General features: G+C 34.6%; 1 protein-coding gene across 7 annotated transcripts in view; it reads right to left on the reverse strand.

The window, feature by feature from the left end:
• The window catches only part of Dmxl1 (Dmx like 1), a 172223-nt gene that overhangs the window by 53166 nt on the left and 92026 nt on the right, over positions 1 to 27031 (reverse strand). For 5 of the 7 annotated variants that reach the window (XR_015444714.1, XM_021238196.2, XM_021238183.2 and 2 more), the window contains 4 exons: positions 17073 to 17200; positions 14943 to 15191; positions 14488 to 14601; positions 1093 to 1268 (listed from right to left, as the gene is read on the reverse strand). Coding sequence is in view for 6 of the 7 variants with exons in the window: in XM_021238196.2 (XP_021093855.2) it covers positions 1093 to 1268; positions 14488 to 14601; positions 14943 to 15191; positions 17073 to 17200 (667 nt within the window). In the remaining variant the exon portion in view is untranslated. The remainder of the gene's footprint in view (positions 1 to 1092; positions 1269 to 14487; positions 14602 to 14942; positions 15192 to 17072; positions 17201 to 27031) is intronic. The other 2 variants (XM_004836161.4, XM_004836160.4) reach the window with 1 other exon arrangement.

Below are 27031 nucleotides of genomic sequence, written 5' to 3' on the forward strand. Positions count from 1 at the left end.
TTTTTTTACAAGGTCACTATCTCTGGAGCATCTTCATAATTTCCTGTTTTCTATATTTATGTTGCCAAGTTTACTTTCACTGAATTCCACTGTTTATGTATCTAGAATCTTTTGACACCAATGTCAACATACATTTGGTATTTTTTCTAACTTCATTTAATTTTTGAATTTCACTCTAGTATTTGCGTTTTTGTTTTTTTTTTAACTTTCATCTTAGTTGGCCAATTCCCTCTTTTTTCTGTTACCGGGGATCAAACTTGGGACCTTGCACTTGCAAGGCAGGCGGTGGCACCACTGAGCTAAATCTCCACCCCTAATTCCCTCTTTTGATTATCTCATTTTATAAAATAGTACATGTATCATGGGAGACAAGTAAAACAACTACATGCTGTGCTGTATGAATTGAGTAACAAGTGCTAAGTGATCAATCACAGACAGACTTGAAAGAACTGACCTGACTAGGTGCTGATTATGAGGTGCATGTTATTTTCATAGTGATAAATGAAGAGCTGCTGGCTCGCTTGTGTTTTATGCAATTACTCACATTTAATATGCTGTGGAAATTAAGTTTGAACCATGTTTTTTTTTTCTAGAACTGGGGACTGAACTCAGGACCTTGCACTTGAGGGCCAGGCTCGTGTCACTGAGCTAAATCCCCAGCCCATGAACACTATTGTTGAGGGAGTATGTTTATCTAAACACTGGCAACTGAATGTGTGTCTATTAAAACAATGGAGGACACTGCCCTTAGTGTTGAAACAGAATGAGGTCATGAGGATGTGGCTCACAGTGCTTGCCTAGCATTTGAAGGTCCTAGGTTCGATCCCCAGCACTCCCCCCAGAGTGGATATGAATGACAGATGATCAGGGCACTTCGATTTCTGGTGGTTGTGATTCCGTAACCACTATCAAGTACATTAACACTAAACATTTAACGAAGTATTCTTTTATCTTATTTAACAACTCATGCAAATAAAACTTTTCTAAACCAGAATGGGAAAATACTTGGAAACACCAACAAGTACACTCACTTTAAACACCTTCATTTCTATTTGACCATGTAAATACTGATTTCAGTAACACTTTCATTACCTTGGCTATGAAATAGTCCCAAATACTGAGCTCAGGTGGTATGAACTTCTCTTTGACTGTCAGTGACTCCTGGCTCATTCGTGGTAAAGAAGTCAGTGGGACAGATCCTCTGCCTGGTATTTCTGATGACCTAAAACGTTTGTTCTGTTTTTCTCCTTCTTCAATTAGTGAAGGAACTAAGAAGAAAATAAAGTATTATTAAAGTAAATACCATTTTCATTATATTTATTTCACCTTACTTTATATAGGAACTAGGATTAACTATAAATAATTATTTACAAAAAACCAAGACAGGGAGGGCTAGGGATTTAGCTCAGTGGTTACACCACCTGTCTCAAAGGTGCAAGGACCTGAGTTTGATCCCTGGTACCAAAAAAAAAGATAGGATTAGGAAGTATACAGAAGAAAATAGATTAGGAAAAGTGACAAAAAAAATTACCTTGCATATCGAATTCTACTTTTATCACAATTTGTCTATCACTTTCTGAATGTTGATTTATCTACTGTACATGAAAGGTAATAGGCTATAATGTCTGCATGTACTTCACAATTTAGCTAAGAACATATAGGAAATTTCCTACATCCTTCTACCTTGTGGTATTTTTGGAGATAGGGAACTGCTGGGGACTGAACCTAGGGCCTCACACATGCTAAGTACTAGCTGTATCACTAAGCTATACTCTCAACCCCTATTTTATTTTTTGCTTTTTAAAGAATATTATGGTGGGCCAGGGATTTCGCTCAGTGGAGCTGCACCTGCCTCACAAGAGCAAGGTCCTGAGTTTGATACACAGTACCAGAAAAAAAAAAAAAAGGAATATTATGGAATATTAAGGTTAAAGGCAACAACTCACTTTGGAGATTCTTCATTAATCACTTGGCCTTATAGTCACACATTAAACTATATTTTTCATAGGGATTTAGCTTAGTGGTTCTGCTGCCTGCCTCAAAACTACATTTTTCATTACAAAGTATTTCAAAATTCAATTGCTATGGCTACTTAATTGGATTGACTTAATATTTTGGGAACAGCTCAGAGATGGAATTTTCTAGTCAATGAAATGAAAAAGGAAAAAAAGAGAATGGAATTTTTATTCTACTTTCTGGACACTTAGACAATTAGTAATCTCTTAAGTCATTTTACTCTAGAGTACTAAAAATATAAACATTTAAAAAAAATTCATGCAGCGGGCCACCATAGCACCACTCCCAGCGCAGAGGAGGTGAGCCGCGCTCAGCGCCCAAGAGGAGGCTTCTGGGCCACCATAGCACTGCTCCCAGTGCAGAGAAGGTGAACCACATGGGCACCAGGAACCCCTCCCCCGCCCTCCCGCCGTCAAAATGAGAAGACATGTAAACAAGCCTCAAAAGCAGACTTCCAGATCACCTACAGCAACCCAAAAGGGAAGCGAGAGGGAAAACTCTGATACTCAACCACCTGGACTCCCTGAACTGGCAACAAGAGGATCTGGAGAAAATGAAATCAGAAATAATTTTTCAGATAACAGCAGAGATTGTGCGCATAGTGCAAGACATGATTAATAAATCTACAGAGGACACATAAAAAAAACTAGAGGAGCTGAGGAACATGATGGAATCCCAACATAGGAAACAAATGGAATCCATAAGACAGATGCAAACAGATTTCTAGGAGATTAAAAACTCCACTGAAAGCTTACACAGCAGAATGAGCCAATGTGAGGACAGAATTCAGATGTAGAAGATAAGATTGCAATTACTGACCAGGAAAAGAAAAATTGCTTTAAAATTATAAGGGACCACAAGAAATCAATCCCGCAGCTGCTAGACGATGCAAAGAAGAATAACATACAACTGATCGGAGTCAATGAAGAAACAGGAGAGAGTGCAGATGACGTAAGAAAACTGTTCACAGGGCCGGGGATTTAGTTCAGTGGTTTTGCTACCTGCTGCACAAGCGCAAGGACCTGAGTTTGATCCCTGGTACCAAAACAAAACAAACAAAAAAAAACCAAAACAAAACTGTTCACAGAAGTGATGGCAGAAAACTTCCCAAGCAGGGAATAAGAACTTGACATACAGATAAGTGAGGCACATAGGACTCCAACTAGCCTCAATCAAAAAAAATCTATACAGAGGTATGTAATAGTTTAGATTTCAGAAACTCAACAGAAGAACAAAATTCTACAAGAAGTTAGAGTAAAGAAACAAATCACATACAAAGGAAAGCCCATCAGAATCACAGCACACTTCTCAACTCAAACCCTCAAGCCAAGACGGGCTTGTAGTGACATATTTCAAGCCCTAAAGGAAAACAGCCTCCAACCCAGATTGATGTACCCTGCAAAACTATCTTTCAAATTGTTGAAGAAATAAGATACTTTCATGACAAAGAGTACCTTAGGAACTTCATGAATACCAAACCAGCACTCCAAAAAATTTTAGACAATATCCTAGGAAAAGACAACAAGGATCACAACCCCAGGAAGCCCAGCAGAATGAATCCGTCAGGCGTGACAAGAAATTAAATGCAAAGGGGGAGAATCCAACAAAAAGAAAAAGTCATGACAAGGATAAGTCAATACATATCAGTTATAACCACCAATGTTAATGGTCTCAATTCACCAATCAAAAGAAATAGACTGGCAGAATGGGTCAAGAAGCAAGATTCAACAATATGCTGAATACAAGAAACACACTTAATTCAAAAAGATACTCATAGACTGAAATTTAAAGGGTGGAAAACAATACTCCGTAAGACAGGAACCTGAAAAAAAGCAGGAGTAGCTATCCTCTTTGCAGATCAAGTGGATTTCAAACCAAAATCTGAAACACTTCTGGTCCCAAGAATTTCAGATAAGGAAGGGATAGTCAACTTGTATGTACAAATCTATTGTGAACATGTGTTTTCATTCCTAAGTAAAAACTGAAGAACATAACTGTTGGTTCTTAACAGTAATACAAGAAATTTCTATATTGTTTTCCAAAATGGTTTTATCATTTTACATTCACATTAGCAGTATTCCAAAGTTCTAACTGGTTCACATCTAAGCTGTCATCTGTTCTTTTAAAACTTTTAACTTCATCTCCCTAATGAGTGTATAATATGATCTTGTTATTGTACTGATTAGTATTTTTCTGATTCTAGTGTTGCACATCTTTCCTTGTGCTGTACTGGCTATTTATCATCTTCTTGTGTCTACTTTTTAATTGGGTTGTCTAATAATAAGCTGTAAGAGTTCTTTATATATTCTGGCCACAGGTTACATGTATTATAAGAATGGTCTGTTTAAGGACTACTTTTCATTTTCTTAACGATGTCATTTAAAGCTCTAAATTTTGATAAGCATCAATTTTTTTCTTTTACATCATGATTTTTGTATTCTAGGAAATTCTTGCCCACTCTAAATTCATGAACATTTTCCCTTATAATTTTTTATTAAAGTTTTATAGTTTTAGTCTTTCATATTTAGGTTCATAGATACTTTCAAGTTATTTTTATGTATGGAAATAGAGTTGAGATTAATTTCTTACATACGGGTAACAGGCATTCTAGTACCATTTGCTGAAAACACTATCTTTTCCTCTGCTCTTAAGTTGAGTTTATGTTCTATAAAATGTTAATGTCAAATAATCTTTCAAAACTCAGTGGAGCAGGGCCAGGGATTTAGCTCAGTGGTTCTGCAGCCTGCCTTGCAAGCACAAGGGCCTGAGTTCAATCACCAGTACAAAAAAAAAAAAAAAAGAAAAAGAAAAGAAAACTCAGTGAACCATATATGTGTTGTTCTATTTCTAGATTCTCTGTTTTATTACAATGATCTATATGTCTTTCCTTATACCAACACTGCTTTGATTACTGTAGCTTTAGAAGAAGTCTTTAAATTAGGTAATAAATGTCTTCCAACACTTTTTTTTTCTCTTTTTACTTTTCTAGGTCTTTTGTACTCCCTACATAACTTTTACAATTCAATATCCAATTCTTCATTTAAGGCAAGTATACACAGACCTGAATTTTTATATATACCTTGTGTTTTCTAATCCTGCTAAATTCAAATACAAGTTCTAGGGGCTCTTTAGAGATTTCTTAGTATTTTCTCTGTAGATGATCATTTAGTCTACATATAAAGATTTTGCTTCTACCTTGCCAATCCTATGATAATTGTTTCTTTTTATTCCCAGGCTATTTTGGTTTGGGCCTATGTTTGAAAGTTTAATGGACAGATGAAGAGTGGGCATACGTGCCCTTGTTCCCCACATTAGGAAGAAAGCATTGTATCTTTTCCATTCGTGTAAGGCATTTTTGCTGGAAGCGTGGAGTACATGTCTTATTCGTTGAGAAGGTTCTGTTCTACTTCTAGTCTCCTGATAGCTTTTACCATGAACAGCTGTGGAATTTAGTCCAATACTTTTTCTGCAACTACTGATAGGATCATATGGCTTTTTCCTTTCCTCTGTTAAAATGATGACTTCTAGTGGTGGATCTTCCAATGCTGAACCAACACTGACATCCCTATAATAAAACCACTTTCTACATACTGCCAGATCTGACTTCTAATAGTTTTGTTTTGTTAAACAAATTTCTATCTATGTTCATATTTTTTTCTTCTATTTTCTTTATCCAGTTTTAGGATTAGCACAATGTTGAGTTCCTAAAATGAAGGGAGAAGTGTTCCTTTTTTCTGCTTTAAATGTTTGAACTAATTCATCAGTTAAAATGTATATGAGCCTGTTGTTGTCATATAGGTAGGTTTTCAAGCTAGGAATATACTTTAATAGGCACTATTCAAATTTTATATTTCCTCCAGAGTCAGTCTCATTAATTTGTCTTCCAAGGCACTTCTTTGAAGTTGTCATTTATTTCAAAAAAGATTTTTGTAATATTCTTTCTATATCCTTTTAAATTCTGTAAAATCTGTGGTAATGTCTTCTAGATTTTGATATTGTGATTTAAAAAATGTACAATTGATATTGTGTAATAGGAAGAAAAGATCTAAAGGAGCATCAGAAGTGGGAGGGGTAGGGGAAAGGAAAGAAGGGAAAAGAAAAAATATGACATACGGAAAAAAAATGGAAACAAAGTCTTTGCAAATAGGTAAGGGTGGAGGGGGTGAAGGGAGGGTGGGGGAAGAGGAAAAAAATAAGAACCAAGATACATCATGTAAAGGTACAAGATCTCAATGATGAATGTAAGTATATTTTATACCTAAAATGTACCAATAAACTTAATGGAAAAAAAATTTCATGCAAATTTTTAACCAACAGTTACTCAGAGACCAAAAAAATTCTCTTAGAAAAAAGAAATAGAGTGATGTTCTTTTCAATGAACCAAGAGAAATTACTAGTATAAATGAAATTACTTAGCATGCATATTACAATATTTATATCTTCAACTACTTTGAAGATAATGATACAAATGTATGTATTGACTAATGTTATTTTCTTATTATTTTGTTAGGAAATTTTTTTTTATAAAATTTTTTTTAAATCAATAGGTCCTAAAAAGCAAATCACCAATACAGAATCAATTATCTGGTAGACAGGAATGATCTAGTAGAGAGGTTAATAATTCAAATTAAGGCACACCAATATTCTCCTTCAACGATTCTAACAGAGCTCACTTACCTTCCAAAGGGATTCAAATATTTGTGCTATAATACAATTTTGTTTTACTATTCGTAGCTACTCAGCTTGTAGACAATGACTGCACACACAATATAATTTAATATAATTGGTTATTTTGGAAGACAGAAGAGACAAAATATCAATATTCTAAGAATATTAAGTAGTGGTATAATTATTAATCTTTTTAAAAGAATTATCAGCTTAAATGGATACTTTTCCTTTATTCCTAATAACATTTGACAAACAATAATTGAGTTTACAATATACCTTGTATTGCATACATTAACATAAATTCTAAAACTAAAAGAGAACCTAGATGTAGAGCTTATAAATTATAAGGGTCATGAGGAGACTAGTAAATGGCCAAAGAAAAACTAAGGCATGCATGGAGAAAAACATCAGACAGAATCATGTCTGAATATAAATTTTAAAAATATATTTCTTCATTGCTTTGACCCATAGAGTAAGTACTTCCAAAAGAGTAGGCTTCTATGCCAAGATAATACATGGTACAAATACACTTTCTTCCCCTTAAGAATTTTCTCCTCACCCTCAGCACATCCTGCACTGTGGTTTTCTTAGAATTATAAAAGTAACTCCAAAAGGACTAAAAAAGAAAAATAGAAACAGTCATGCGGCTACAACTAAGAAATGGTAAGTACTAAAGAACAGGAAAAATAACATTGCTTTCCTCCCACCATGGTACTGGGGGCTGAACCTAGGGCTTCTTGTCCATTAGGAAAAATCTCTACCATTGAGCTACATCTCTACCCCTTTTTCTTTTATTTTAGGACAAGGTCTTGCTAAGTTGGGCAGGCTGGACTCACATTTCTGATCTTCCTGGCAATTTCCTGAAAATATGAATGGAGCATATGCATTTGTAAAATATTATTCAGCTCTAAGAAGGAAAAAAATTTTTTTACATACTACCACATGGACATACCTTGAGGATATTATCTTGTATTTGTTACCTCACATACATACTGTGACTTAAATTACAACATCAGGAGCTTATTAACATTTATTTTTTCAGTTTAATTCTGAATCACACACAATGAAATTAATATTCTGAACACAGATTTAAACATCATTTCTTTACAAAGTGTACTTAATCAGAAGAACCATATCATTCTCCAATCTCATTCTTAATCTAAAACTCTCTTTATCTACAGGCTTCCTCCTAGTGAATATGCCACAGTGCATGACATTTCATGAGGCATATCATCCTGGACCTTCAAATTTAGTCTCAAAATGTAGGGGGAGAGAAGTTAAGTAAATTATTTAACCAATGGTTTAAAAACATTTTATATTCCAAAATACAGATATGGAAAAGATAAAGAGTTCTGTGAGTTTAAGATAAAATAGATCTCAAATCTGCTTCTTGCTTTCAGCAAGACAATTTAGTCTAAGTCCTCAGTCTTTTAAGAGGTATGTATTCATTTTCCTTTATCATGAAGGTACTTCAGATAAGGAGATTAGAACTAGCTTGTCTTATTAATAGGCCTGATCACTGCCCTGAAGTATTATTTGCTTTTTAATCCTGGCAAATGTAAGGTTCTGTCTATAAGATTTCAACAAATCAAACCTAAGAAATTTATTAAAATTTGAATGAAGCATATCTATATAGTAGAGTATTATTCAGCCTTAAATAGAAAAGAAATTCTGTCACATGCTACAACATGGACAAACCTTGAGGATATTATTTTAATTGAAATACACTGGTCTGGTCACAAAAAGACAAATGGTGTATAATTACAATTAGATGAGTCATTTAAAGTAATCACATTCCAAGGAACAGAAACTAGAAAGGAAATTACAGGCATTGTGGGAAAGGGAAAAAGGACAGTTAAGTTTGATAGGTATAGTTTCAGATCTGCAAGATCAAAATGTTCTGGAGATGTTCATAGCAATGTGAATATGCACATCAATGAACTATACACTTAAAGGGTGTTTACATGATAAAATTTATATTATGTAGTTTTCTTAATTATAACTAAAAACTCAGAATAAAGGACATATATAACTTAAAAATTGGGGCAGGAAGTGTAGCTCTCTGGTAGTGTGCTTGCCTAGCATGTACAAAGAGTTGAGTTTGAGTACCAGCACTATGCATGCATGTAACACACATATACCAGAACTAAGGAAATATATTTAAGTCACTTTGCTGTAGGATTTGAGACTGACAAAAATATTAGAAAACAGGGTTGATTAAGGTATGTAGAATACTGAATGAAGGAGTCTAGGTTAAATTGATGAGATGATTCTTATAAAGTTGGTTTCTTGCTTTATCATCAGGCTTTAGGAGTAAAATAAAATTATCTGTAAAAATTTATATATAATATGTACATTTCTTGGGGATTTCTCTCATGTTCTATGCTTTGTCTGCCTGTATTATAGGAATTCTCCTTCCCTAGTCATTTAAAAAATGAAAAGAACTCATTTAAATTTTTAATTAAAATTTATTTTATATAGCCAACTAACAAAACTATATTCCTTTCTCCAGGAAAAATTATTTTCAAGTTCAGCAGATTTTTAAAAGTTTTTTATTGTAAATCACCAGTTAAATTATTTGGCATGTTCAATTATAAATAGCTGATTTTCTTGTATGTTTTAAATATCCTTAAGTCTTACCTTTACTGGTCAAGAAATCTTGCTGTTTTACATATTTACTAAAGGAATGATGGCAACAACCTGAGATAATCACTAAATATCCAATGCCGAATTTTTACAGAAGTTTTACAATACAAAATGTCTGTATTTTCTGATTTGTATTAAGCATAATAAAATGTCAAAAATACAAGGGGTGATTTGTAAGAAATAGTGAATGTTTAAATTAAGAAAAAAGAACTTATTACAATAAAAGATACATTGCCAGATAAGTGTGTTTGAAGTAAGAAGGAGTATTTTGGAGATTAAAAGCAATGGGTCTTAGTCTAATAAGTTTTTAAATTTAAACACTCACTATATTTATTATCTCCCCTCTTTGATCAAGCTTTTATAGCAATTTCTGTTAAATAAAAACATTACAGTGTGTCCTTGTCCACCTTATTCATGCAATCTGGTACCATGAGACTTCAGGCTCTTTGCCAAAGCCAAATGCTCATACAAGGTAAATGTTTTCAGTCAATTTGGGACACTGAAATAGCCAAGACAGCACAACTAAAGACACTCACAAAAGAGGACTGCCAGAACTGCTTCAGAAAGTGGGAAAAACAATGGGATATGTGTGTTTGGGTCAAGGGGGAGTATTTTGATGAGGTTTAATAGCAATCTGTCTTTTATTATAATAAATTTTTAACAATTTAAACACTCACTTTATTTCAATCCCATCTGGTGTGTCTTTAAAGTATCTATCATTAAGCAGTATTACGGTAATAAAAATGACATGTTTACCACAAATAAAATACTCATTTTATATTTTATCCCCCAATTTGGAGTAAAGAAGTCATTACTATAAATTCATTAAGATACAGATAGAAATTTCATAGTTCTTATAATGGCAAATTTTCTCAAAAAATGCAATACAGGGGCCGAGGATTTAGCTCAGTGGTTTCGCCGCCTGCTGTGCAGGTGCAAGGACCTGAGTTCAATCGCCAGCACCAAAAAAAAAATAATAAAAAAAAGCAATACAAATTCTTAAAAGAAAAGATCTTGTGTTTTACAATATGCACTATGAAGCAAAAGTATGGATTTCTAAATGTTAGCAGAACAAAAAATAATTTTTTAAAACTGCTACTGCTTAGCTGATTGTCTAGTTTAAAAACTAACCATAACAAAGTAATTCAAAACTCTGTGAATGTACAGCTGTACTACAGCTTGGTGAGATTAGAAAAATGTAATTCTTCATTAATATGTGATGTAGAATTCACAAAGAAAACTAAATTTGACTGAAAATTAAATTACTATGATATGTACACTAGCATTTTTGTTAGGAATTTTTACCTACCAAACTACAGTCTAGTGAAAAATCATCTACTGTTTTTTAAACAAAGGTTAAGTTGTATTTAAATATTATGTTAACAAAAGTTAATACATTAGATATGTAACAGGGATGTAGAGAAAAATATAATTTAGTTCATAAGAGCATTGCTACAAAGAAAATTAAGACTATACAAGAATAAGAAAAACAAATGCTAACTTTCAAATTCTTTTTTTAGTACCAAGCTTCTGAAAACACTTTTGAGAAATCAGATGTTTAAGACTTCTAAACAAATACTTCATCTTAAATATATAATATTTTGTTATTGATTAGGCGGTCAGGAAAATGAAATATTCTAGATTGTCAGCTTTTATCTGGCTCAATTTGAAAGCTAAAAATTAAAAACTATATATTTATTTTGACTGAATTAAGATCAACTTTTCTTTTTTTCTTACTGGGAACTGAACTCAGGACCTTGCACTTACAAGGTAGGCAGCACCACCACTAACCTAAATCCCTGGCCCCTAAGATCAATTTTTCTAAAATACATCACGTCATTCCCTTGGTCCACAACTGAATATTATCTAATGCAGTTAGACTCTTGGAATATTGTGATAATATTTTGTCGCAATCCATACATGCAAAGTGTGCATGCAGATAGTAATAGTGCCTTCAAAAACAGATCTCAGAATTTCAAGTTGAAAACCACCAATGCTAATCTTTCTCTTGGTGGATTTTTGGTCCTCAAATTTTCTGTCTCATTTTCAATGTATCTGCTTCATAAGACTGCTGCTTCTAATTACCACTACTGCCTTCACTATTTACTGTTTTCTTTCTCTGTCCGCTCTTCCTTCACTCCCTCCTTCTTTTTCTTTTTTTTTTGGTTCTGGGGATCGAACTTGGGTCCTTTGTGCTTGCGAGGCAGGCAGCGGAACCACTGAGCTAAATCCCCGGTCTCCTTCTCTTTTTCTATCTCTGTGCTTCTTTTCAAACTAGATTAGCTTTGCTAACCAGCCAGCGAGCCTTTGGCTTCATCATTTAGTGAGTATACATGTTTTGTTGATGTTGTTACAAACTGATAATCATTCAAATTTTCTTTGTTCCTACAGCTAGCTACTTGTATGACTGGTTTTATTCAGAATAGTTTCAGGATTCTTAAAGACGGATGAGCCAGCACCCTACAGTCTGAATGTGACTACATCCAGCACGCTACTAAGTAAACATGTTTAAAATATTCTTCATTATTTGGTTATCATGTCCCATATTCAAGAAGTTAAACACATACAAACAGGTAATTTTTGATCACCTGACTCATTAGTAACTATGAATGGCATTTTTTCCCAAAAACAACCAATAAATCTGACTGGTTAAACAAGGATCAATCAGGACTTTAAGATACATCTGTGCTCAGAAGAAATGGTTGGAACTGACACCTGATGGCTGTTTAAGAAGTACGCATTTTTTATTTTTTTACACATAGGTGGACATTTCCTTAGCAAGAATCTATCCTTTTTTAATATTAACAAAATTATTCTTAAATGATTTTTCTCAGAACATTAAAAACAGCCCAAATTAATTCACGTTAACAGACCTAAAAATCTCACTACCCTTGGACTTTGAAGTATTTCTTTAATTCTGGTATGAGGTCCAAGGCAAATCACAAGCAGTTTTTTTCTTTTCTTTTTCTTTTTAAATGATGAACAAAGTAAAATAGAGGAAATAACTTTAAAAACCAGAAAAGGATGTGGTGAAAATTAAAATATTTAAGATCTTAATGAAAAAAGGTAAGTTTGGCAAGGTAAATTTGCATCTAAAATTTGTTCTTAAGGAAGAAAGTCATAAAGAAAATGAGTCTGACTTAGCATAAAGGGCATGGACCAGAGTAGTAAGCAAAGTGTGCTAGGTAGATACAGTACACGCCAGGTAAGGTAGCATGAGGTTTGAGGAGAAGCCAAGTTAGTCGTACACATTTATAGTAGCTTAGAGGAGACAAAACTGAATTAGCCCCCAATCTTCAAGGAAGTTAGGGGCCACAGCAAGGAAGACCACAAATTATCCCTCTGCAACTACTTGTCCTATTTCATGGTACCAATTTTTAATTAGATCAAGTATTTATAAAAGACTCAATGTGACATTAATGCCATGCTTAAAAACGATAATTTTAGTTCTTTCTCTTTTTTTTGGTATCAGGGATTGAACTCGGGACCTTGCACTTGCAAGGCAAGCAGTGGAACCACTGAGCTAAATCTTGGGCCCTAATTTTAGTTCTTAAAAACTGAAATTCCTTTGATCACCGGTACCAAAAAAGAAAACAAACAAACAAACAAACAAACCCTGAAATTCCTTTAACTGGGAAGGCAAATATTCTATTCCAAACGAAGCAATGACAAATTGCTTCAGCTTGTAAAGCAGGGGCTATTAAAGTATAACTTAGTTGTATAAATGTCTTACTGCCACACAGGTGTACTAACCTGTTTATGTACTGTCTGTAGTTGCTTTTATGCTATCAAGGCAGAACTGAATAGATGTGACTGAAAGGTCTCTTTACAAAAAAATTGGGTGACTTTGGCTCAAAGTTGTACATTGAGTTTACTTTATTATAAATATTAAATATGATAGACTGCTTGCCTGATTTTCTTGGTGGGAGGGAGGGAGCTGGATTAGATTAGAGTGCTCGCTAACAGAAAAACAATTTCAATGAAGAGGGTGAGGTGGAAACTCAGCCACCAGGATTTTTGCCCTGTGATCATATTGGGCCATAGTTTCTAAGAAACTGCTTTTTTTTTTTGGTACTGGAGACTGAACCTGGGACCTAACACTTGTGAGGCAGGTGGTGGCACCACTGAGCTCAATCCTGGCCCAAGAAACTGCTCTTTTGGGAAGCACAATGCATGACAACAATGCTATTAATTTTTAAAAACATTTTAATAAGATAACTATTTTTCTAACTTTCTTTGAATACAATTTCATTTAAAGTCATCATGTAGATTTATGCAATGAGTTTTTTCCTAAATGATGAAGCCAAATTCAAGCTTTTATCTTCATCCCCTGCCTACTATTATGACCTTCCAGTACATAAATATCCAAGTCCCCATCATGTGTATGATGAATGTAGATAGTATAAAGTGAATTAAAATTCATAAGGCAATAAATAACTTGCTGTACTTCTCTCTGAAATGTATGCACAGGGTTTCATTTTTGAAAAGGATTTAAACATTTTGTATTTATTCAACATCAGTATAGAATGAAACAGGCTTTTCGGTACTATATATCAATTCCTAAATCTTCTACCTATAATCTTCAAAATTGAAAAAACAAAATTGTTACATATGGATTAATAACAAAAATAGAAAGGCAGAAAGCATCATGAAGATTCTTTTTATGTCAAGAAAATTTGCTACTTCAATCTTTAAATAAACATAGTATATTTGTAAATTAGAAATGAAAAGAGGATATAATTTTTTTAAGTATTTGCTTTTTGTGGTAACAAACACTTAGAAATCCAAAATTACCAACAGCCAGAGTCATAATATGCAAATCATAAAGCAGCCTCATTTGAAATGCTTTTTTCAGTCATTTCAAGTCAGTCTGATCTTCTATGATTAAGCATGGACATTGTTTTATTTTTACATACTTAAAAATGTTAAAATCTAAAGGACAGAAAATATCCAAAATGAAAAGTTCAAAAGCAGAATAAAAGAGCAGAAATAACTTTTTAAAATGCTAATAATTTAAATCAGAAATATGACTTGATAAAAGGAAACTTTCAATTTTCCATAAATACCAATCAAAACTGTTCCATATACACTAATCCCTCCCAAACAACCCAAAGCAAGCTGAGCTGCAAAAGTCTATTTCTAAAGCTATTATCTTGCCTGCAAGACTGGGAGGGCTATGAGAACTGATGGCTGAAAGAGCTTTGGAAAAGCCCACACATTCCATGGAGAATACCACTACCTGGTGTGGGCTAGGTATAGCAAAGTGCCTTCCTGCCAAAGAAAGAAGAGAGAGTCTGTATTTGGGATAGAACAAAACCAATGTTACAGTGCATTTTAAAACAAATGAAAGGTTCAAGAGTAAAATATTTAATAAAATAGCATTAGTTAGTTCCAGTCACTGGTACAGGAATATCTTAAATATTGAAAACTGTACCAGAAACTTTAATACTTCATTTTCTCTAGATCATGCTTTAAGAAAATGGTCTTTGGTAAGAGCTTTTTCTCTAACTAAATTAAAATTTGATTACATTTGATAAAGTTACCATTCATATGAACAAACAGAATAAATTAAGCATCTGCCTAAAAGTAAGAAAAGAAAATTTAAAACTTACCAGGTAAAGCTTTTGAATGTGTCTGTTCTTTGCCGGGAATATGTGCACCTCCACCAAATACAGCGGACCACATTTTTTCATTTAAAGGATGGGCCACAATCCGAAACAGTTCATTACTAGAATGTGTTGCCAGGCCATGGATGAAGAGACTAAGGTACACTGCTGTGAGAATCTCACAAAGCAAGACTGTAAGTCCTGACTGGGCTTCCTCACCAGAAGAATTCAAAAGTCTAATCAGACAAGTTATTCCTAAGAACAAACCATAAACATAGCTGCCCATTAACAATAATTTTATTAACAATCAACTTAGTCTGATTTCCATTACTGTTATAAACACCTGAGATAATCAACTTATAAACAGAAATAGTTTACATGGGTTAACAGCTGTGGAGGCTTCAGTCCATGGTCAGTTGGCCACACCGCTTGTGAGACATTAAGTGCATGGCAGAGAAAGCTGCTCACCTCATGGCTAGAAAGTAAGAAAGAGCTAGAAGAGGTCCTGGATCCCACAATCCCCTTGGGAGCGTGCCTCAATGACCTAAAGAGCTCCCATAGGTCCTACCTTTTAAAGTTTTCATCACATTCTAGCTGCACTGAGCTGGGGACCAAAGGCATACATGGGACATTCCAGATCCAAACTATAGCACTGTTTTAGATGAAATGAATCTTAAAGGACATAATAAGAGATTTTCTCTATCTTTTTAAGTGGATGTTGGTTGTACAGAGTGGTAGGTTTCATTGTGACATATTTATGCATGCATATGGCATTTCTGATCATCACTTCCACACTCTATTATGTGCCTTGCCCATCCCTCTTCCCTTATTTTCTTCTCTTTTAATAGTCTCAAGACATTATTTCTTTTGCTTTTTCTTGGTACCGGGGATCGAATTCACGACCTTGTGCTTGTAAGGCAGGCGTGGTGTCACTGAGCTAAATCCCTGGCCCAAGACATTATTTCTTGATTGATCTTAACTGGGATAAAAGACAAAATTGAGCATTAGTTGAATAAAAGATGCTATTATTCAATTATTGATTTAAGTATAATAAAGATAGTAATAAACATTAATGATCATGATTAAATATAATTATCAACTTCACTTGCTCTAGTATATGTTCACATACATAAACATTACCATAATTTAGACATATTTGCTTTAATAATGGTTAAATCTGCAGAATGCATGATGAGTATAGAAGAAATAATTGTACTATCATTTCCAACTCCATGTTTGAAAAAAATTTTTTTTTTTTTTTTGGTACCAGGGATCGAACTCGGGTCCTTGTGCTTGCCAGGCAGGTGTGGCACCACTGAGCTAAATCTCCAGCCCATCTTTGAAATTTTTAATTAAATATTGTAATACTTAAAAAATGTACCTCGTAATTCTTTATTGTGGTAAAGTATAACATAAAATTTACCACTTCAGTCATTTTTAAGAGCTCACTGGTATTATATCCATCACATTCTTGTGTATCTCATTGACTATAATCAAGCTTATTAGATATAATTTTCTTTTTTAAATTTTATTGGTACATTTTAGGTACAATATAATGACATTCATCATTGGAGGTTTGTACCTTTACATAATATATTTAGATTCTTATTTTTTCCCCCTTTTCCTTCCCTCCCTTCAACCCATCCAAAGTCTTTGTAAATAGATATAATTTTCATACAATAAAAGGCATACATTTTAAAAATTTAACTATAGTTTTTTCTAATTTTTGAAGTTTTGGAAAAAATGTATCAGGATTTAATATTTTCTTCCAAGATTCATAACTAGTAATGGTTTATTACACTTAATGAACAAATTCTGAGTTGTTTTTCCAATTTAGATAAACAATAAAAATATGCAATCTGACTCAAATTTCAATGATGTAATTTTTATTATGACAAGAGCAAAATTATTTTAAACATGATATAACAAAACACTTGAGTTATTTTAGTATAATGATCAAGGAAACAGATTAAGTAATTACAGAACTTGCAATAAGTGGTGAATATTGAACTGGTAACAATTCTAACAATTTAAAAAATGATTATCATATGGCAAAACAAAACCAAATCTGGTTTTACTCATATAAGATTTTCAGAAGATTACAAAGAAACTCATACATAGATAAAGTATTTATACCTGGCCATTGAGCTGGTGATGTATTGGGAGTTACTGCTTCATCTAAGCTCCCTGTTCTTAAAGAATGCCGATGGGGAAGCAGTACTGTTTCATATACCATTCCAGTAAACTGATTAGTTTGAAATGGGCTAATAAAAGAAAATAATATTTAAATTGATAGTGAATTTCACACATAATATTTCCACATTTCAGATCTAATTTCCAGGATATTTTAAATATAAATTTGTATTAATTATGCTATGTTACATCTAGAGACTGTATTCTATACTTTAATGCTTATTTTAAAGTATGGGGCTGAAGTTGTAGCTCAATAGCAGAATGCTTGCCCAGAATGTGTGAAGTCCTAGCCTGGATTATAGCACTAGATATGCACACATACAAAAAAATCCTAAAGCAAAGTATAAATATATACATTTTCTAAATTAAAGCACATCTGATGGGTTTTCAGTATATTTACTTAATGAAAGACACAGAACAGGTACAAATGGAAAAACAATCACTACACACAGTAGCAAGCTCATGTGAATGACAATAAAGTGAGTTTAGGTTCAATTACATATTTAATAGCCAGCATACCCTACATGAGGCACTGAACCAGGTACTTAACATGTAATGAAAACCAGTTTCTGTGCCCATGAAATTTATACTCTGGTTAGAGAATGAGACACAAAAAATTTTCATCATATTTTTCTTAAAGATGAAACTATGAATACGGCACTATGAAGGCAAAAGAGAAGAGTATATCACATATTTGGGAATTCAGCATGAGATTCTCCAACTAAATGAAACTTTGTCCTAAGAGTAATTAAACAAGGAAGGGCAGGGGAATGGGGAAAAAATAAGAACCAAGATGGATTATGTAAAGATGCAAATTTCCAATGATGAATGTCATTATATTGTATACCTTAAACGTACCAATATAATAAAACTATAAAAAAGACTAAACAGATGGATGAACAAAATAACTTACACCTTGACATAAACTATGAAATAATTCTGATAGTTTGTGAAAATACAGTTTTTGGCACAAAGAATTTGTGAAAACACCAGAAAATAGCACATCAGATATTCCTATATCATACAGTTAATAAATGTAATATCTAAACAAAAGGAAGTTATTGGTTGAAATCTGTACTGATTGGCAAATCTCATTGATCACAATATTTTCATGCTTTTGTGTACAGTTTCTCTGGCTTCACTTTCCAGTTTTAAGATAGCAGTGTGACAACAAAACTCTGCCCTCCACTCCACTCCCTGGTATATTAAGCCTATGGAAATGACATGAAAATAAAAATATGCTGATGAAAATAAAGCCATTACTCAGAAGAGTTCAAAACTAAGAAGAAAGTGAAATTTTAGAGGACTAGAGTAAAAAAATGAAGTTGAAGCAACTTTAGTAATATATAACCAAAGAGTGTGTGGAGCTACTCATGGAGCGTTCATATATATAAGATGAACAGACAAGTAAAAACTAAAAACTATCACCAAGGAAGATCAATAGTACATAAGGGATAATAAACCAGCCAAGAGATTTTCACCTGCAGAAACTGACTTATCAGAACATTAAGAAAAGTACATATACCCAAAGAAATATAAAAAATTATAAAACTAGAAGCAATTATTATTTTTTTAAAGCACTGGGGTTTTTTTCTTTCCTTTTTTTTTTTTTTTTTTTGCGGTACCAGGGATTGAACTCAGGACCTTGCGCTTCCGAGGCAGGCGTAAGTACCACTGAGCTAAATACCTGGCCCTAAAAGCAATTATTAACAAGAGATTGAGAGGAATACCATTTATATGATGGAATCAGGAGTTCTTGATTCTTCCTCCACCAAAGAATACACCAAAAAGTATTTCTCTGAGAAAAAGAAAGCAGTTGAGAGACTTCTAATCACTGGACAACTGAGAAAACACAAATGGGTAGAAAAAGCCAAGGCACACTCAAACATGGATCCCAGTTGGGTATTGCACCATTAAACAGGGAAAGAAATCTCCAACACCCAGTATCTTTCTGTGGAGAAGAGGGTCTAGACCTCATAAAGGCCTAACCTTAGTTTTCCCATGGTTTAACTCTTAATTCATCAACTAGGAGCAAACAAGATTAGACACACAAGATCTACACTGGCTGCAGAAAAAGGAGCAGGGTTTTATAAGGATACAAGAACACAACCAGAGATTTATCTGCCAATGGAACAGTGCAGAGAAGGAACTTACACACACACACAAATACACACACACACAAACAGAAGCACATGCTCCCCAAATCACTCTCTTCAGGGCTTATACAACACCCCATAACAGCTATCTTGTAGCCTTGGTTTTAACTAACTTGCACTGAGAAGTTAAATGAACAATTATTAATGCACCAGCAGTCTAGAAGACACTTGTACTCATACCAAGAACTGAAAATCTAACATCTACCTAAGGAGCTGTCTCCGAAATGTCTGTAGTTCTGGAATCAAAAGAGAATGTCTCTACATAGCCTGAAAAGGAGCATTTTTATATGGCCACACAAGCACCTTCAGGAACTTCATCCCTCTAGAACAATGCAGGGAAGAGGCTTTAAAAACGTGATATCTTTATTCTTTTTCTCCAAGGGAAGTCTGTGATGTACATGGAGAGACTCCATTTTTAAAGCTACATACCAAAAGACTCCCACCAAAACTTGATAGTCAAGAGAACAGAAGGGACTAGATACATGGTAGTTTCCCTTAATCACAGAATGAACATCTAGTTTATAATGGGAGTCAAGTATTTCTCAGGGCAGTACCTCTTTGGAGAAAAGCAGAAAAAGGGACTGTACGGCTCTGATTTTCTGATTTCTGAAAGGGGCTTATTGCACAAAATTGCAGTAGTTATTTGATGGCCTGGTTTCTAATGAATTTCAATTGAGCCACACAGAAGTCAAACAGTTAGTTGCCTTCTGACAGCTAGACTCAAAAGTGGACCCTATATAAAATCTGCCCCCCTGGTTTATGCCAGAGACAAATCCAGGCCTACACACTTTCTGGAAGAAGGTTAGCCAGGCACAGAGTACACAAATTCCACAACTTCTGTAGTGTTCATCTATGGGATTTTCTCTTAAACTAATGTTAAATTAGTTAACATCTCTGAATGTCACAGGCCTAGGCTACTCTGAGTGACTAAAGACAACAGAAAACAAACAGATGGTCATACAATGGGCCCACTTTCAGCAGTCATCCTTTTAGAATCAGAAGGTACAGCCAGAAAATGAATATAGGCATTTGCCACAGATCCTCTCCTTATCTTAGTGCAGACAGAGTAATAGATAAATGCTCACATTCAACCTCATTGTGAAGATAAAAGGAATTGGCATGCACATTAAAATCAAAAACCTTTCTATACCATCTAAAGACTCCAGAAACTACACTGCTTTCAGAGTACTGACAAGATATGGCACATACTCAGTTCTAGGCCACCACCAAAAATCAGAGAGAGTAGTCTGACAAACACAGAGATGTGAGAGATATCTTAACATCTGTAGTCAAGAATAATGGTAAAAACTTTTTATGCAAAGCCAACCCAACAAGGTGGATAAAAGCAGGTACTATATATGACGTATAGAACCCTACCCAGAGAATCAAGGGAATATATTCCCCAAAAAAAGAAATAACAGAATTTTCAGAAACATACCTGGATAAAGTTCTGTGATTTATCGAGCAGAGAATTAAAAATAATGCACATAAAGATGTTCATAAAGCTGAAGTGAGCAATGCACAAAGAAACTGAGAGCGTCAATTAACAGTATAAAAAGCAGCAAACAGAAAGCATACATCTGAAGAAGCGCTGAGCTGAAAAATACAAAATGGCTCAACAAGAGGGTCAGGGATGTAGTTCAGTGGCATAGTGCCTGCCTGGCAAGCACGAGGTCTTGAGTTTGATCCCTGGTACCAAAAAAGAAAAAGTTCAATAAGAGAATAGATATAGCAGAAGGAATGATGACTGTACTTGAAGGTAAATAAATGGAAATAACCTAGGCACTCTGAAACAAGGTGAAAATAACGTAAGAGGCATAGGGGCTGCTATCAAGCAGAACAACTTACACATTATTGACATTACAGAAGGAAAAGGAACAGGGGACAGAAAACACATCTGAAGAAATATTGGCAGGACATTTCCCAAGCGTGGGGAAAGGAACATAGCCAGATCCATGCATCTGACAGGACATCAAATAAGATAAATTTAAAATGATGGATATCACAAAATATCACAAATTGTCAAAAGTTAAAGACAAAAGATTTGCTGAAAGCAGTAAGAGAAAAATGAATCACAAGTAGAGGGGGAATACTATCAACGGAATTCTTTTTTTTTTAACTCAGGACCTTGTGCTTGCCAAGCAGGCAGTGGAACTCCAGCTAAATCCCCAGCCACCCAGCAGAATTCTTATCAGAAACGTTGAGATGTAGAAGGGAGTGGGATGATATATTTAAAATCCTTAATGAAAAAAAAAAAAGACTGCTAAACAAGAACACTACAGTTAACAATCCTGTCTTTCAACAGAGAAGACTCAAATCAACAAATCAGAGATGAAAAAGGAGTTACTATAACTAATACTACTGAAGTACAAAAAGTAATTAGATAATCATAAACAACTACATGCCAGAAAATTGGGCAATCCAGAGAGGTAGATACATTCTTGGATGTATATAACCTAACAAGACTGAAACATCAAAAAGAGAAAAAAACCTGAACAGACCAATAACAAGTCAAAAGATTAAATTAGTAATAAAATGATTCCCAAATGCAAACTAGAGAAAGCCACTGCCTTTGATTCCATTGACACAGCAAGCAGGCCACTGCCTGCAGCACGACCACGGGTGAACTCCAAGCCTGCTCTGCATTGTTTCCACTTGGCACACTCTTTTTGGTTCTTCCTTCTCTTATTGTGTTTCCCTCTTCTAACTTTTTTCTCTCTTCCTTATTTTTCTTTTATTCTCTGTATTTTGCTCTTTTTTCTATCTCCTCTTTCTTGTTCGTTCCTGCGACTATTTCCTCACACTAGTAATTTCCTTTTACTCTTCAATAGGATCCCCAACCTCATTTTTCTCTCCTCTTTCTCATCTTCCATTGGTTCATTTTTCATATTTTACATTTTTCATTCTTCAGTTCCCCACCCCCTCTACCTTTACTGGTGTAACTATTAAGCTTTATGAATCATTAGATAGCTAATTAACGCTATGCTATTATTGCTAATGCTCTAGTGGAGGTAAAGTTGTTTCATTTAGTAGATATTTACAGTAGGACAATATTCGCTTTGTCTTAGAGTTCATATTACAATCATAGATCTCTTTTCTACGGTTATGGGTGGTACATTGTTTGTGAACATTGCTTTTAGTTTTTTTGTGTTGTTTTGTTGTTTTTATTTCTTCCCTCTTTCTTTCCCTCCTGTTTCCCTCACCGGTTTCCTGAGGCTTGGGTTGCTTCTAATCTCTTTTTCTTCTTTTATTTCTCTGTTTCTTCCACTTGTCCCTTTTAAATTCTTTCCTCTTAGGGTAAAATCACTCTATTGAGTGGACATTTACTGTATTCAATTTTCTGCTTAGTCTTAGATTTTGTTATATAACTATAAATCTTGTACCTATAATTAAAGGTGACAAATTAACAGTCATCACAGTTTGTCATTTTCTAGTCTGTGCTTGATGTTATTGTTATTAAGGTACAGTTGTTGTGATCAACTGATCTTCCTTCTATGACAAAACCTATATTGTCTATGGGTCATAAACAATACTATAGTTCAGTACCAAAGAACCGGGTACTAGGCCAAAAGGTAGCAGCCTTTCATCCCTGATGAACTGAAGAGGCAGGATCTTGGGACAGACTCAAAACCCAAAAGCCAGCTATACCTAGAAGACATCACTGAAAAGTAGTAATTTCCTAAAGAGGTTTCGATACTAGTAATAAAGCTACCTACCATGAGTAATTTACAAGCCTTAATGCAGACAACAAAAAAACAAACAATGGTAACAACAAAAAAATACAAAATGAGAAAACACAGAACTAAGATGTAATCCATAATCCCCAACTCACCCAAGGCAAATAAGGGGGCACTGAGGCAGAAAAAAATCAAAAGCCACCCAGGTGAATTTTAATGAAATGGTAGGAGTGGAAGTCAAAAAACAGGTCAGTAAGTCTCTTGACAGAAACAGATAATTAAAGAGATGACCATAATGAAGGAAATGATTAATGAATCTAAAGTAAATACAGATTAAAAAAAAGAGAGACGAGCCTAGGAAAGACATAGAAACCTGGATTCCAAAAACCAAACTCAAATAAAAATCCAGGAGATTAAAATTCTACTGCAAGTACAGACAGCAGAGTCAACCAATGTGAAAATAAAATATCAGATCTAGAAGACAGGGTTGCGAAAGACCTCTAAAAATAGCAAGGGGCCAATAAAAATCAATCCAACAGCTGCTAGGTGATGCAAAGAAGACTAATATAAGATTTGTTGGAATGCCAGGGATTTAGCTCAGTGGTTCCGGCGCCCCCTCACAAGCGCATGGCCCCAGGTTTGCACCCCAGTACAAAAAAAAGATTCACTGGAATCAATGAAGAGTCAAAAGACAGTACAGAGGGCATAACAAACTTGATCACAGAAGAAATAGCACATCATAGTCATGATCAGAAAAAAACTACCAAGGCATGTAATACTCAAGATGCAAGAAATTCAACACAAGAACAGAATGCTAAGAGCTGTTAGAGAAAAGAAACAAATAACTTATGAAGGAAAACCCATCAGAATCACAGCAGACTTCTCAACTCAAACCCTTACATCAAGGAGAGCTTGGAGTAAAGTGTTTCAAGGTCTAAAAGAGAACAACCACCTTCAGCCTGGACTGATGTACCCTGCAAAATTATTTCAAAATTGATGGGGAAATAAGGCACTTCCATTATAAAAAATACCTGAAGAGGGCTGCGGATTAGTGGCACTGTGCCCGCCTCGCAACCCCAAGGCCAGGAGTTTGATTCCTGGTTCCTCAAAAAAAAAAAGAATACCTGAAGAAATTCATGACTACCAAACCCGTAGTGCAAAAAGTCCTGAAGGATATATATTCTAGAAAAAGACAATTCCAAAACCAATAGAATGAATCCACCAGTCAAGGCAAGCAAGCAATTAAACAGAAGGGAAAGAAAGGGAACCAACAACAGGAAAATAATATGCCAAGAGTAAGTCAATATATATCAGTTATAACCATCATTGTAAATGGTCTCAAGTCACTATATAAAAGAAACAGATGGAATGGATCAAGAAACTCAAAAGAAATTCATAGACTGAAAGTCAAAGGATGGAAAAAAATACTCCATGCAAAGGAGCCCAGAAAAAAGCAGGGATAGCTATTCTATTTGCAGACAAAGTGGATTTCAAGCTGGTCAGAACAAACATGGTCACTACATACCTGTTAAGGGAACAATCCAAGAGGAAGAGATAACAATATTTATATATATATGCACCAAATACTGGTGCAACCAGCTATATAAAACAAATACTAATGGATACGAAAAAATCAGATAAACACTAATACAGTTGTAATGGGGGACCTCAATACACCACTGCCACAAATAGGCAGATCAACTAAATAAAAAATTAACAAAGAAATATCAGATCTGAACCAAACCTTTGAAAAAATGGACTCAGCAGATATCTAAAGAGTGTTCCACCACACAATAACAGAATACACATTCTTCTCAGCATCACATGGGACTTTCTCCAAAATAGATCATATGCTTAAGTAAATGCAAAGGAAGTGAAATTATCCCAACCATATTATCAGACCATAGTGCAATGAAATTGGAAATTAATGGCAAAAGAGGCAAGAAAAAAGCCTAAACAAACACATGGAAATTAAATAACACCCTGCTGAACAACCAATAGGTCACAGATAAAATTAAAAAGAAAATTAGTTTCTACAACTGAATAACACCAATACAACATACCGGAACTTATGGAATACTATGAAAGCAGTCCTATGGGAAAAATTTACATCAGTGAATTCCCACATCAGAAAAACAGACCACGCTTAAATAAACAACCTAATGTTGAACCACAATGACCTATAAAAACGAAAAGCAAGTTAAACTCAAAGCATGTACTAGAGAGATAATTATAAAGATCAGAGCAGAAATAAATGCAATTGAGACTAATAGAGAATCAATGAATCGAGGAGTTGGTTCCTTGAAAGATTAAATAAAATTGATACTCGTAGCCAATCTTATCAAAAAAAGGGAAAGAAAAGACCCAAATCCACACAATTAGGAACAAAAAGGGTGAAATCACAACAGATCCTGCAGAAATGCAGATCATCAATACCTACTTGGAGAACTTATATTCTAAGATGGAAAACAGAAGAAATGGACATATTCTTAGATATATATGAATTTCCAAAGCTGAATCACGAAGATATAAAAATTCTAAATAACCTAATGACAGTCAATGAAATCGAAGAAGTTATAAAAAAATAAAACTAGCAACAAAGAAAAGCCCAGTTCCAGACAGATTGATTCACTGATGAATTCTGCAACTTTAGAGAAGATCTAATGCCAGTACTCCTCAAAATCTTCCATGAAATTGAAAAGGAGGCAATACTCCCAAATCAATTTCTGGAAGCAAGCATTGCCCTGATATCAAAACCAGAGAAAGATCCAACCAAAAAAGAGAGCTACAAGCCAGTCTCCCTAATGAGCACAGATGCAAAAATCTTCAATAAGATGCTGGCAAACAGAATGCAATGAATCATCAAAAAGATTATACACCATGACCAAGTAGGATTTATTCCAGGAATGCAGGGATTGTTTAACATATGCAAATCAATACATGTAATACACATTAACAGAAACAAGAACAAAAACCACATGATCATCTTTTTTTTTTTGTACCAGGGATCAAACTCGGGACCTTGCACTTGTGAGGCAGGCGCCAGAACCACCAAGCTAAATCCCCGGCCCACATGATCATCTTAATAGACACAGAAAAAGCATTTGACAAAGTGCAACACTCAATCATGATAAAAACTCTACAGAAAATTGGAATAGGTCTTTATCTCAATCTGATAAAAGCTATCTATGATAAACCAACAACCAACATAATACTAAATGGCCAAAAACTGAAAGCTTTCACACTAAAATCAGGAACAAGACAAGAATGTCCACTATCACCATTCCTATTCAATACATTCCTGGAAACATTAGCCAGAGCAATTAGACAAGAGCAAGAAATAAAAGGAATAAAGATAGGAAAGGAAGAAGTTAAATTATCATTATTTGCTGATGACATGATACTCTATATAGGAAACCCAAAAAAATCCACCAAAAGATTCCTAGAATAACCAAATTCAACAGTGTAGCAGGATACAAAGTCAACAATGAAAAATATTCCTGCACATGAAAACAAGCTCACTGAGAGAGAAATTAGGGAACTAACACTTTTCACAATAGCATCATGAAAAATGAAACTCAGTTATTGTAAGCTGTGAATCTAGTGTGGGGATTTAATTCAAAAGTTACTCCTCTAGAATGGTGTGCTAGCTTTGGAGAAGAAATGCACTGCAGTGCTTATCATATCTTAAGTGCCATAACCAGGAACCATATTGAGAGGAGGCTTATTGTTTGAGAATGTGCTAGTCTCAGGATCAGAAGTTAGGTTATGGGAAAACCACACTTCAGGGTTGCTGGGCACTCTGTCACGGTGACAGGACAGGAGACAGCCATAAGAGATAGTTACAGAAAGAGGAAGGGCTGGTCAAAGACCCTCTGAGATGATTAAACAGCAGGATGCTTGGGATATGAACAGCAGTGTTTAACACTCTCTATAATGAAGAAGGAGGACACATCCTGTGTGGTTTTCCGAGGGGACTAGGTTTGAAAGGACCAGGGTTGAGTATAGCACAAAACTAACTCAGTGGTCCATTTTCTTTCCCCACTCTCCAAAGAGTTCAGAGATAATT

Source organism: Heterocephalus glaber, unplaced genomic scaffold, assembly GCF_053883595.1.
Source record: "Heterocephalus glaber isolate CG9 unplaced genomic scaffold, H.glaber_assembly_v1.0 deba00001606, whole genome shotgun sequence".
NCBI classification, from domain to species: Eukaryota; Metazoa; Chordata; class Mammalia; order Rodentia; family Bathyergidae; genus Heterocephalus; species Heterocephalus glaber.